The 14,280-nt window shown below is 49.3% G+C and overlaps 1 protein-coding gene across 1 annotated transcript in view; it reads right to left on the bottom strand.

Moving 5' to 3' along the window:
- LOC120991929 (zinc finger protein 436-like) overlaps window positions 1-14,280 on the bottom strand; it is a 106,409-nt gene that overhangs the window by 65,192 nt on the left and 26,937 nt on the right. The window contains exon 3 of the mRNA XM_040420659.1: window positions 6,465-6,732. Within this exon, the coding sequence (XP_040276593.1) occupies window positions 6,465-6,641 (177 nt within the window). The 5' untranslated portion in view covers window positions 6,642-6,732. The remainder of the gene's footprint in view (window positions 1-6,464; window positions 6,733-14,280) is intronic.

Raw genomic sequence — 14,280 nt, 5'->3', positions numbered from 1 at the left:
GCACACGGCCACATTGAAATGAATGGGTCCACACGTGTTCCGCAAAATTGCGGGACAGATGCGGACTCATTTATGTGGATGTGCGAATGGACCCCAATTGTAGGGTTAGGGTTAGAGCCAGGTTTTTATGGAGTTATTCAGGGATGTCTATACCTGGCCACATTGTGGCCGTATCAGGTAACTGTACATGTGTTCTGACCTTTAGGTGGGGCAAGGAGAGTAGAAAACACGTGGGGGGGGGGGGGGGGGGGGGGGGCTTCACTTTTCTGAGGCTTCTTGGTTATCAAGGCTTTGTGACGGTATATTGAGAATACAAAGTCTGAGGCTTCTACATAAGTTCAGTCATTTTCTGCGCCATCTTAGCAATTCCTCAGTGTGCCCCGAGCGGTCACAGCCAGCATCTAATCCCAATGTATAGAGGTTTCCGTCAGAGGTCAGGTCGTCTCTCTCCCTGTTCTTGCATTGAGGTCTCCATAGATGAGAACTTTGCCTAGGGCCTGGAAATGAGCAGCTTCCCTCTGTAGGATCTGTCAGGAATTAAGTATGGAGACTCTGGTGGAGCTAGATATCAGGGGGCTATCCCTACCCAGATATGGAGGTCTCCTCTCTTCACTGGTCTGCTCATGGAGACTAATAGTCCTCCAGAGCTCCGGCCCAGCTTGGCGCTGCTGTGTTTCAGGGCAGGGACAGAGAGCTCCCTGTATCCGGTGGGCACTAGGGATTTATTCTCTGCCTTAGGCCTCATGCACACGATCGGTCCGCAAATTGCGGATCCGCAAAACATGGAAGCCGCCCGTGTGCCTTCCGCAATTTGCGGAACAGAACAGGCGGCCCATTGTAGAAATGCCCACTCTTGTCTGCAAAACGGACAAGAATAGGACACCTTATTTATTTTTTTGCGGGGCCTCGGAACGGAGCAATGGGTGTGGACGGCATGGTTTGTGCCTCTGATGGCCATATTTTGGGTAAATGTCACCATTTCCAGTTTGTTGAGGTTATGAGGTTTTAGGTCTATTTGTTGTTGGTGACTTTTCCATAGGTTTCTGTCTTCTGTGGGGTCCAGGCCGGAGGTCTCTGTTGAGAGCTATGTCTTTGAGTTCTTTGGCTAGAAGGCTGACTCCTTGGTTATTGAGGTGTCATCTAGGTGGTGCTGGTTGATGGAGGGGTGTTGTGCCAGGGTGAGGTCTGGCATGGCGCTGATTTTAGCTGCCAGCTCTGGGTGATGTGTTCAGGGATGGCCTTTCTCGGAGCAGAGATGACAGGATGATTGTACAGCTGTGCCGTCCCTGCTAGCTGGTTGTCCTACTATCTGCTGGCACTGGTCCTGGAGGTTGTTGGTGCCTGCATGTATGATCATAGGATTGCGTTTGGTGAAATATGGCTTTTGCTTGTTCAATAGCAGAGCAGCGGATTTTATTGACTGTTGCTTTGTGTTCAAGTATTTACCATTGGAGTTTATAATCAGGACAATATCAGGACACGGTGACTTACTGCTCGCGAGTCGTCTCATGTTGGTGTCCTGCCTGCTGCTTGGGCTTCTTGTAGGAAGCTGTTGGGTTAGGATTCTGGTAATGGTCGGCTGTGTTGTTGGAGGCGGCTGTGGTTCTGTACTTGGGGTTGTCAGCTCTTGCCCCCCTTTTATTACTCTGCTGGGTTCTCTCATTTTCTGTTATTTCCATTTGGCAGTTAGTTGATATATTGGTGTCATGGCTGGTGCCTTTCATTTGGTTCTCACCCCCTTCTTTCCCTGGGTTCTTCTTCTGGATTAGGGGATAAGGCCGAATGCACACGGCCGTGTTCCGCGGCCGAGAGCGGTCCGTGGTATTCCGGGCTGGATTCCTGTTCAGAGCTGGAGCGCATGGCGTCATTGGTTGCTATGACGCCGTGCGCTTCTTGCCGCCGCTGCACTACAGTAATACACTCGTAAGGGGGTCTCTGGTGGTTCTCTGTAAGGGTAAGCGAGTCTCTGGTGGTTGTCTCTGTAGGGGTAAGGGTAAGCGAGTCTCTGGTGGTTGTCTCTGTAAGGGTAAGGGTAAGCGAGTCTCTGGTGGTTGTCTCTGTAAGGGTAAGGGTAAGCGAGTCTCTGGTGGTTGTCTCTGTAGGGGTAAGGGTAAGCGAGTCTCTGGTGGTTGTCTCTGTAGGGGTAAGGGTAAGCGAGTCTCTGGTGGTTGTCTCTGTAAGGGTAAGGGTAAGCGAGTCTCTGGTGGTTGTCTCTGTAAGGGTAAGAGAGTCTCTGGTGGGTGTCTCTGTAGGGGTAAGGGGGTCTCTGGTGGTTGTCTCTGTAGGGGTAAGGGGGTCTCTGGTGGTTGTCTCTGTAGGGGTAAGGGTAAGCGAGTCTCTGGTGGTTGTCTCTGTAGGGGTAAGGGTAAGCGAGTCTCTGGTGGTTGTCTTTGTAGGGGTAAGCGAGTCTCTGGTGGTCGTCTCTGTAGGGGTAAGGGTAAGCGAGTCTCTGGTGGTTGTCTCTGTAAGGGTAAGCGAGTCTCTGGTGGGTGTCTCTGTAGGGGTAAGGGGGTCTCTGGTGGTTGTCTCTGTAGGGGTAAGGGTAAGCGAGTCTCTGGTGGTTGTCTCTGTAGGGGTAAGGGTAAGCGAGTCTCTGGTGGTTGTCTCTGTAGGGGTAAGGGTAAGCGAGTCTCTGGTGGTTGTCTCTGTTAGGTTAAGCGAGTCTCTGGTGGTTGTCTCTGTAGGGGTAAGGGGGTCTCTGGTGGTTGTCTCTGTAAGGGTAAGCGAGTCTCTGGTGGGTGTCTCTGTAGGGGTAAGGGGGTCTCTGGTGGTTGTCTCTGTAGGGGTAAGGGTAAGCGAGTCTCTGGTGGTTGTCTCTGTAGGGGTAAGGGTAAGCGAGTCTCTGGTGGTTGTCTCTGTTAGGGTAAGCGAGTCTCTGGTGGTTGTCTCTGTAGGGGTAAGGGGGTCTCTGGTGGTTGTCTCTGTAGGGGTAAGGGTAAGCGAGTCTCTGGTGGTTGTCTCTGTTAGGTTAAGCGAGTCTCTGGTGGTTGTCTCTGTAGGGGTAAGGGGGTCTCTGGTGGTTGTCTCTGTAAGGGTAAGCGAGTCTCTGGTGGGTGTCTCTGTAGGGGTAAGGGGGTCTCTGGTGGTTGTCTCTGTAGGGGTAAGGGTAAGCGAGTCTCTGGTGGTTGTCTCTGTTAGGTTAAGCGAGTCTCTGGTGGTTGTCTCTGTAGGGGTAAGGGGGTCTCTGGTGGTTGTCTCTGTAAGGGTAAGCGAGTCTCTGGTGGGTGTCTCTGTAGGGGTAAGGGGGTCTCTGGTGGTTGTCTCTGTAGGGGTAAGGGTAAGCGAGTCTCTGGTGGTTGTCTCTGTAGGGGTAAGGGTAAGCGAGTCTCTGGTGGTTGTCTCTGTTAGGGTAAGCGAGTCTCTGGTGGTTGTCTCTGTAGGGGTAAGGGGGTCTCTGGTGGTTGTCTCTGTAAGGGTAAGCGAGTCTCTGGTGGTTGTCTCTGTAAGGGTAAGGGTAAGAGAGTCTCTGGTGGTTGTCTCTGTAGGGGTAAGGGTAAGCGAGTCTCTGGTGGTTGTCTCTGTAGGGGTAAGGGTAAGCGAGTCTCTGGTGGTTGTCTCTGTAGGGGTAAGCGAGTCTCTGGTGGTTGTCTCTGTAGATTTAGGATCATAACTGCTCTTAGTCTGTTCTTTGTAGGTTTGGGGCTGGACTTTAATATCTTCTAGTGGCCGAGGCTGTCCTCAGTGCCCTCGTTGACTATGGTGCCATTATTGTACACGTGGATGGTGAGTGTGACGTCACTGTCATTTTGTGGGTCTTTTACCCTGATCTGTCGGACCTTGTTGATGCCACACCGGGTGATAGTCTTATAATGTCTGCACAGGGCTGTGTGCCAGGCGGTGGGCTGCTCGATATAGAAAAGCACATTCGTTTTTCTTCAAGGTAAAATCAGGGAAAATGGTTTCTGGCCTGTCTCTAACAGTGGCATGTTTTATGGCTCTTCTTGCTCGATTGCTTCTCTGGCCTTCACAGTATTCATAGATTGTAAGCTCTTGCGAGCAGGGTCCTCATTCCTCTGGTTGTAATTATTGACTTGTCTGTTGCTATGTGATTTATGACTATTTGTCTATGATCCCGTGAACTATAAAGCACAGCGGAATCTGTTGGCGCTATAGAAATACAGATTATTATACGTGATCTGCTCGGTGTCTGACGCCCCCAGCTCTATCCTATGGTCAGTTACATTCTTAGGGCTTTCTGTTTCTGGGAGTTTTCCATACTCTCTACTTCTCTGGGATGTGCTCTCTAGAAGGACTATTAGACAGGTGATGGAGCCGGGTGCTCTTACCTTTAGATGTTGCTTGTAGTCTATGCTATAGGTAGAGTTTTCGTCTGATTAAAAAAAATCCTGTTTTTATCCTTCTTTAGGCTTCATGCACAGAACAGTTGTGTTTTGGTCCGCATCCGAGCCGCAGTATTTGTGGCTTGGATGTGGACCCATTCACTTCAATGCTGCCCGCAAAAAAAATATAACCTATCCTATTCTTGTCCGTTTTGTGGACAAGAATAGGCAGTTATATCAATGGCGGTCCGAGCCGTTCTGCACGTCGTGTGCATGAGGCCTTATCCTTATATTTGCAGATATTTTAGTCCTTTTTTCTGTCTTCCACAGAGTCTGTATTTTCCAGGTTTTGTCTTCTAGTTTGCTCATTACAAGGTATAAATTAGTGAAAACTCCGGAGTATGTCCAGAGCGGCTTACTCCTGGGACGGAACCATCTATCTGGATTTGTCATCGATGGTCTCTCTCACCTTTAAGCATTAGTTGTGTATTCTACTCTCCATAAAATGAAGCTACATTTTTAAATTACATGCTACTAATTTAGTGTACTTAATACCCTTTAATGTTAGCAGAGACATGTGTACTCGTGGGGGGAGGGGGGCGCCAAAGCGACTTCTTGCCTAGGGCACCACCTAACCTAAGGCCGGTCCTGCATGTTGGGTACTGGTCACTAGAGCTCGCCCATCTGTCTCACGACTCTCTGACTGTTATATATATATATATATATATATATACACACACACACTCATCTAAAGAATTATTAGTGCCACCTGTTCTATTTCTCATTAATGCAATTATCTAGTCAACCAATCACATGGCAGTTGCTTCGATGCATTTAGGGGGGTGCTCCTGGTCAAGACAATCTCCTGAACTCCAAACTGAATGTCAGAATGGGAAATAAAGGTGATTTAAGCCATTTTGAGCGTGGCATGGTTGTTGGTGCCAGACGGGCCGGTCTGAGTATTTCACAATCTGCTCAGTTACTGGGATTTTCACGCACAACCATTTCTAGGGTTTACAACGAATGGTGTGAAAAGGGAAAAACATCCAGTATGCGGCCGTCCTGTGGGCGACAATGCCTTGTGGATGCTGGAGGTCAGAGGAGAATGGGCCGACTGATTCAAGCTGATAGAAGAGCAACGTTGGCTGAAATAACCACTCGTTACAACCGAGGTCTGCAGCAAAGCATTTGTGAAGCCACATCACGCACAACCTTGAGGCGGATGGGCTACAACAGCAGAAGACCCCACCGGGTACCACTCATCTCCACTACAAATAGGGAAAAGAGGCTACAATGTGCACGAGCTCACCAAAACTGGACTGTTGAAGACTGGAAAAATGTTGCCTGGTCTGATGAGTCTCGATTTCTGTTGAGACATTCAAATGGTAGAGTCGGAATTTGGGGTAAACAGAATGAGAACATGTCTCCATCCTCTGATGGCTACTTCCAGCAGGATAATGCACCATGTCACAAAGCTCCAATCATCTCACATTGGTTTCTTGAACATGACAATGAGTTCACTGGACTAAAATGGCCCCACAGTCACCAGATCTCAACCCAATAGAGCATCTTTGGGATGTGGTGGAACGGGAGCTTCGTGCCCTGGATGTGCATCCCTCAAATCTCCATCAACTACAAGATGCTATCCTATCAATATGGGCCAACATTTCTAAAGAATGCCATCAGCACCTTGTGGGATCAATGCCACGTAGAATTAAGGCAGTTCTGAAGGCAAAAGGGGGTCCAACACCGTATTAGTATGGTGGCACTAATAATTCTTTAGGTGAGTGTATACACATACACACACACACACACACACACAGTTTACTGAACTCCTTATGCACCAAAGTCGTGTTAAAGTCTATTTTTTCAAACTTCTGATGTCACAAGAATCCAGTTGAAATCGTTGCCTCCAGACCACACTCCCGCCATCTCATCCTCTGGTTCCTGGACCTTTCCTCCTGGCTACAACATGCCTACTTGCCATTCTCATGGCTCCTAGAACACAACTGTTGGTTATTGGTCACCACGATGCGTCACTGATCTTCACACATTCTGTCACTTGGAGGGTCTGGAGGCAGTCATCCAGGATTCTGGATCCTACTTCTTCCCATTACAGATTTCTCTATGTCAGAGTTGGGAAATAATACAATAAAAATAGGATAGAAATCTAGAAAATGTTACCTCTCCTCTCAATAGGGAGATGATCTCCAAGGTGAAGTCTAATATTCTTCTGGTGATCTCCTTCCTGTCCTTGTCCATCTTTGGTAGGTCATTCAGGAGAAGATGAGAAATCGGGATGAAGTGGAGGTTCCTAGTGCCGCAGGAGCCTTTATGAGAAATGGAGAAGCTGGAAATCATCCACGGCACAATAGGAGATCCGGAGCCACCGCTTTGCACATGACCATGGAAAGTCCCAGGTTCTCAGATCCTCCAGTACATGGATCAAACCCTTAAAGAAGAATTACGGATATACCATAAACGTCTGCCACCATATAGAACAATACAATCTATTGCAATTGTCAGACATTGCTAAGATATTGCTAAGGCAGCTTGCCGGTATGACACAACTGGTTCCCAGACTGATCTGCAAGGATCTAAGCTAGGTTCAGTTTAACAACTTAAAGGGGTTGTCGGGGTTCAGAGCTGAACCCGGACCTACCCTTATTTTCACCCAGGCAGCCCCCTGAGGCTAGCATCGGGGCATCTCATGCTCTGATGCGCTCCCTTGTCCTGCGCTAAATCGCGCAGGGCAAGGTATCTTTTGTTTTCAATAACACTGCCAGCTGGAAACTTTCGCCCGGCAGTGTGTTCGGTGACGTCACCGGCTCTGAGGGGCGGGCATTAGCTGTGTCCTAGCCGTTTTACTGGCTAGGGCAGCGCTAAATCGCACCCATCAGTGCCGGTGACGTCACCGGGGTTCCTGGCAGCCCCATAGAGAGCCCCGGTACGTCACCCGAAATCCTAAAAATGCCTTTGCCCTGCACGATTTAGTGCAAGAACTGCTCCGATGGTCACGTCAGGGGGGCTGCCGGGCTGAAAATGGAGGGATGTCCGGGTTCAGCTCTGACCCCCGACAAGCCCTTTAAGTTGATTATCAGGAACAAATGCCCGTTTCCGATAATCGGCCTGTGTAAAGGTGTCGCAGATGATGAAATGATCATTTGTTCCTGGGCAGCAGGTTGTGCAGTTAAAAGCAATGATTAGGAACGGGTAGGAGCAATAGCGGGAATGTCCTCATACTGTGCCGGTATACACTGCCTATAAATGAAGGGCTTCACCTCCACTTAACGAGCAGCCGACTGTTGGCAAAGAACACAATTGGCCTTGTGGCGAAACCAACCTCGCCACTGGGTTTTGGAGAGGACTGGCTGCTGGCCTCTTGCCCCAGGATTATGGGCCATATACTAACTTTTAAACCCCTGAACCGATTCAAGTGAATTTTGGATAGGTTTGTCCCCACGTTATACTGTTTGAATTAATGTAAGTTATATGTATGGCCAATGTAAACTCACAAAGTTGTAACAATTTATAATAAGTGTAACTTGTCAGCTTGGGAGGAATATGCGGGTGTGTTTCTATTGTGCCATTGTCCCATTGTGTGTTTAAAATGGTGATGTCTGTTCTGTTGTCCTCACATGTGTATTGGCGATCTCCCTTTGTCCTCAGAGATAATTGGATTGCTCTTCAGGTTGTCTGGACAGAGAGGAGGAAACCATGATGCATTGTGGGGATATGTTGTCCTATGTCACAGTCTTCATTCTGGTCCTCTGGGGGAGTGAACGATTGGTTGCTGTAGTTACATTGTATGTGTTGTTAATTACTGATTGGTTGTATTTCAAACCCCTGTGGGCAGTACTATGTTTGTGGTTTATGAATAAAAGAGGCTGTACGTGAAGTACAGTCAGACCACTGCTTGACCCTCAACACGGAGCCTTGTCTCGTTATTGGGGGGATTCATTGTATGCTGTTAGAAGACCGATTGCCAGGAGTGTAAGCTGATCCCTGTTCGTTTGCTAGCAGCTATTCGTGAGGTTCCAGTTTGGGGTGCTGTTTTGTATCCAGTTCGGGAATTTGGTGTATCCTGCAGTAGCTGTGCCTGTCTCTCAGAAAGGGGCTTATCGCCTAAACGGATTTTAACCCCTTGTCTGCGGATCCGGTCCGTTACATTGGTGGCAAGCAGCGGGATCGTTCCTACAGCCAGAAGGACAGCTACAGGAGACACCATTTTTGTGGATTCTAGAATTTAAGGACAACGCATGTCCCAGTACAGCGTCCAGGCGCTTTGGTGGTATATGGCACAGTATATACCCTGGACAGCCGAACATGACAAGCCAGAGGGAGAGGAGTTTGATGGTCCTGGCTTGTTATGGGAGTCCTTTGCAGAGCCTGACTTCGGGAGCCCTGCACAGTCCAGACTTTAGGACATTTTCTATGAGAGGGAGGCTAGGCATGAGTGGGATGACCCCCATGAGGTAGAGCAAGACCTGGCTCACCTAGCAACCCTGGAGTGGGAACTGGAGCAGGACTACCGAGATCTCTTCCACTCCATTGAGAAGGCTCAGCAGGACGGTAAGGTGACAGACCCAGATCTAGACCCATTCAGCTGGGCAGATATTGTAGAGTGTTACTGGGAAGGACCCCAGGTGGCCGGTAGAGATGGGACCGAGGTCTCTCCACCGGTCCTGCAGGGAATTGGGAGCCCAGTCTCTATTCCCCAGCGGCAGTGTGAAGTGCAGGGAGAGGAGAGCAGCGCCCTCCCTCCCCAGCGGCAGGCTGAGTTACAGGGGGCAGAGGTAGTTCTTCCTGCCCCCCAGCAGCAGAGTGATATGCCAGGAAGGCAGTGTGAAATGCAGGGAGAGGAGAGCAGCGTCCTCCCTCCCCAGCGGCAGGCGGAGTTACAGGGGGCAGAGACAGTCGGTCCTGTCCCCCCAGCGGCAGAGTGTCCAGCAGGGAATAGAGAGCCCAGTCTCCTTTCCCCAGCAACAGGACACTGTATTGGGAGCGGAGACGGTCGGTCGCCCTCCCCAGCGGCCGGAAGTATGTATGGGAGAGGAGCTTGTTACCCCCTCTCCCCAGCGGCAGCTTAACGCACCAGGGGGAGACAGCAAGCCCCACAACAGTGCAGATGGGACCGTGGTCTCTGCACTTACAGCACAGGGGGTAGAGACAGTCGGTCTCCCCCTCCAACAACCAGGCTCCAACCAGGATTCTTCCGTGGTAGCGCTGGCACCAGGGCAGAGTACCGCTGATACCTGCCCACAAAGCAACCTCCACTCCAAGCCAGGGAGCAACACAGAGACCGGGAGTACCAGCTTCCAACATAACCTTGGTGGACTCACTGGACAGAGACAGGCTACTAAAGTCAACAGGTCCAGTATTTGGTTGTGGGTGGGCTGCCAGACTAACTCAGGTACCGACCGGCGTGAGGTCAGGTATCTGGTTAGTCTTCCCTGGGGGGATGAGATGTGTGGCGAAACCAACCTCGCCACTGGGTTTTGGAGAGGACTGGCTGCTGGCCTCTTGCCCCAGGATTATGGGCCATATACTAACTTTTAAACCCCTGAACCGATTCAAGTGAATTTTGGATAGGTTTGTCCCCAAGTTATACTGTTTGAATTAATGTAAGTTATATGTATGGCCAATGTAAACTCACAAAGTTGTAACAATTTATAATAAGTGTAACTTGTCAGCTTGGGAGGAATATGCGGGTGTGTTTCTATTGTGCCATTGTCCCATTGTGTGTTTAAAATGGTGATGTCTGTTCTGTTGTCCTCACATGTGTATTGGCGATCTCCCTTTGTCCTCAGAGATAATTGGATTGCTCTTCAGGTTGTCTGGACAGAGAGGAGGAAACCATGATGCATTGTGGGGATATGTTGTCCTATGTCACAGTCTTCATTCTGGTCCTCTAGGGGCGTGAACGATTGGTTGCTGTAGTTACATTGTATGTGTTGTTAATTACTGATTGGTTGTATTTCAAACCCCTGTGGGCAGTACTATGTTTGTGGTTTATGAATAAAAGAGGCTGTACGTGAAGTACAGTCAGACCACTGCTTGACCCTCAACACGGAGCCTTGTCTCGTTATTGGGGGGATTCACTGTATGCTGTTAGAAGACCAAATGCCAGAAGTGTAAGCTGATCCCTGTTCGTCTGCTAGCAGCTATTCGTGAGGTTCCAGTTTGGAGTGCTATTTTGTATCCAGTTCGGGAGTTTGGTGTGTTCCGCAGTAGCTGTGCCTGTCTCTCAGAAAGGGGCACATCGCCTAAACGGATTTTAACCCCTTGTCTGCGGAAACGGTCTGTTACAGGCCTCTGCTCGCCACGTCCAAATCCACCTTTAGATGTCACGGTTGCTATTGACTGCAACATCTAAGCGACTGACAGAGAGAGAGGAAGCAGTCGCCATCTAGCGAGTGGTAACTTGCTGTGGCGAAACCAACCTCGCCACTGTGTTTTGGAGAGGCCTGTTTATCCGCCTCTTGCCTCAGGATTATGGCCCATACTAACTTTTAAACCCCTGAACCTATTGAAGTGAATTTTGGAAAGGTTTGTCCCCAAGTTATACTGTTTAAATTGATGTAAGTTATATGTATGGACAATGTAAACTCACAAAGTTGTAACAATTTATAATAAGTGTAACTTGTCAGCTTGGGAGGAATATGCTGGGTGTGTTTCTATTGTTCCATTGTGTGTTTAAATGGTGATGTCTGTTCTGTTGTCCTCACATGTGTATTGGCGATCTCCCTTTGTCCTGAGAGATAATTGGATTGCTCCTCAGGTTGTCTCTGGGACAGAGAGGAGGAAACCATGATGCATTGTGGGGATATGTTGTATCTGTCCTATGTCACAGTCTTCATTCTGGTCCCCTAGGGGCGTGTACACCAGATGGGCTTGGTTGTTTTATACCTCCCTGTGGGCGGACCTGTATTTGCAAACAACTGTAATAAAAACCAGGCTGGGTGTGCCAGGACCTCAGACCACTGCTTGACCCTCAACACGGAGCCTTGTCTCGTTATTGGGGGGATCCGCTGTATGCTGTTAGAGACTGATTGCCAGGAGTGTAAGCTGATTCCTGTTCGTCTGCTAGCAGCTATTCGTGAGGTTCCAGTTTGGAGTGCTACTTTGTATCCAGTTCGGGAGTTTGGTGTTCTGCAGTAGCTGGGCCTGTCTCTCAGAAAGGGGCTTATCGCCTAAACGGATTTTAACCCCTTGTCTGCTGAAACGGTCCGTTACATTGGTGGCAAGCAGCGGGATCGATCCTACAGCCAGAAGGACAGCAACAGGAGACACCATTTCTTTGGATTTTACAACTTAAGGGCAACGCATGTCTCAGTACAGCGACCCTAAAAGCACCAGGATGGAACCATCAGTGGAGTACAGATACTCTGTGGAGGAATTTGACCGTATGATGTGGTTGCGGCTGAACTTCTTCGGACCTAATCCAGCTGAGAAATACGTGAAGTTCGTGAGCAGTCTAGTGTTCAAGACCCTACTATACCGGGCAGAAGGTGACGGTCAGCTGCCACGTTGGGTGGACCTCCATCGGAAGTTACAGTTGCGGGACAGAGGGAGCTCAGTCTCCTCTCCCCAGTGGCAGAGTGTCCAGCAGGGAATTGGGAGCCCAGTCTTCATTCCCCAGCGGCAGTGTAAATTGCAGGGAATTGGGAGCCCAGTCTCTATTCCCCAGCGGCAGTGTGAAGTGCAGGGAGAGGAGAGCAGCGTCCTCCCTCCCCAGCGGCAGGCTGAGTTACAGGGGGCAGAGGTAGTTGTTCCTGCCCCCCAGCAGCAGAGTGATATGCCGGGAAGGCAGTGTGAAATGCAGGGAGAGGAGAGCAGCGTCCTCCCTCCCCAGCGGCAGGCTGAGTTACAGGGGGCAGAGGTAGTTGTTCCTGCCCCCCAGCAGCAGAGTGATTTTTTGGGAATTGGGAGCCCAGTCTCCATTCCCCAGCGGCAGAGTGTCCAGCAGGGAATAGAGAGCCCAGTCTCCTTTCCCCAGCAGCAGGACACTGTATTGGGAGCGGAGACGGTCGGTCGCCCTCCCCAGCGGCTGGAAGTATGTATGGGAGAGGAGCTCGTTACCCCCTCTCCCCAGCGGCAGCTTAACGCACCAGGGGGAGACAGTAACCCCCACAACAGTGCAGATGGGACCGTGGTCTCTGCACCTACAGCACAGGAGGTAGAGACAGTCGGTCTCCCCCTCCAACAACCAGACTCTAAGCCAGGGAGCAACACAGAGACCGGGAGTACCAGCTTCCAACATAACCTTGGTGGACTCACTGGACAGAGACAGGCTACCAAATGCAACAGGTCCAGTATTGGGTTGTGGGTGGGCTGCCAGACTAACTCAGGTACCGACCGGCGTGAGGTCAGGTATCTGGTTAGTCTTCCCTGGAGGGGGGGGGGGTGGGGGGGGGGGGGGGGGGGGGGGATGTGTGGCGAAACCAACCTGGGTTTTGGAGAGGCCTGTTTATCAGCCTCTTGCCTCAGGATTATGGCCCATATACTAACTTTTAAACCCCTGAACCTATTCAAGTGAATTTTGGATAGGTTTGTCCCCAAGTTATACTGTTTAAATTGATGTAAGTTATATGTATGGCCAATGTAAACTCACAAAGTTGTAACAATTTATAATAAGTGTAACTTGTCAGCTTGGGAGGAAATGCTAGGTGTGTTTCTATTGTGCCATTGTCCCATTGTGTGTTTAAATGGTGATGTCTGTCCTGTTGTCTGCACATGTGTTTTGGCGATCTCCCTTTGTCCTGAGAGATAATTGGATTGCTCCTCAGGTTGTCTCTGGGACAGAGAGGAGGAAACCATGATGCATTGTGGGGATATGTTGTATCTGTCCTATGTCACAGTCTTCATTCTGGTCCCCTAGGGGCGTGTACACCAGATGGGCTTGGTTGTTTTATACCTCCCTGTGGGCGGACCTGTATTTGCAAACAACTGTAATAAAAACCAGGCTGGGTGTACCAGGACCTCAGACCACTGCTTGACCCTCAACACGGAGCCTTGTCTCGTTATTGGGGGGATCCGCTGTATGCTGTTAGAGACTGATTGCCAGGAGTGTAAGCTGATTCCTGTTCGTCTGCTAGCAGCTATTCGTGAGGTTCCAGTTTGGAGTGCTATTTTGTATCCCGTTCGGAGTTTGGAGCATTCCCTTGGTCCGTTACACTTGCGATGCCAGAGGCATGGCCTGACAGGCTGCAAGTCTACTGTGGGAATAGCTGCTGCACCAGGAGGCGGACACTAATAGTGTTGGCTCCTCCCACCAGCTATGCCCCTCCTACAGAGACTAAGCAAAACAGTTTGGACAAGAAACAAGCATAACCACCATCACCACTTAACCCTTTCATGACCGGATGATTTTACATTTTAATTTGGACTCCCAGCCCTCCCAAAGCCATAACTTTTTTACTTTTATGTTCACAAAGCTGTAGAAGGGCTTGGTTTGCGCCCTTTCTAATGGCAGTATTTACGGTTGCATACAATGTGGTGGGGAGCAGGAAAAAAAAAAAATGATAAATGGGGTGAAATTAGAAAAAAAACGCAATTCCTCGACAGTTTTTGGGGTTTTATTTTTATGGTGTTCCTATACTGTAAAAATTACCAGTTACTTTCATTCTCCAGGTCAGTATGAATTCAGCAATACCACATATGTATAGTTATTATTGTATTTTCATACTGGGAATAATTTTTTTTGAAAAAGATACTTTTGTTTTTGGTCTCCATATTCTGACCCCTATAAATTTTTTGTATTTATGTGGGAGGAGCTGTATTTTGACCCCATTTTTGCGGTGCAATCTGTACTTTTCAGTGATACCATTTCGGGGTGTGTAAGACTTTTTGATCACTAATGCCACTGCACGTGCAAGTGGATGAGGGGAGTGATTGTTTTATGCTAAAAACACTAAGGGAGACCTTGGGGGCCATTATTACTGCTGGGGGCCACTATAGGAGACATGATTACTGCTGGGGGCCACTATAGGAGACATGA

This window comes from Bufo bufo, chromosome 2 (assembly GCF_905171765.1).
Source record: "Bufo bufo chromosome 2, aBufBuf1.1, whole genome shotgun sequence".
Taxonomy (NCBI): domain Eukaryota; kingdom Metazoa; phylum Chordata; class Amphibia; order Anura; family Bufonidae; genus Bufo; species Bufo bufo.
The sequence above is the reverse complement of the archived record's forward strand: the minus strand, read 5'-3'. Positions and strand labels throughout refer to the sequence as shown.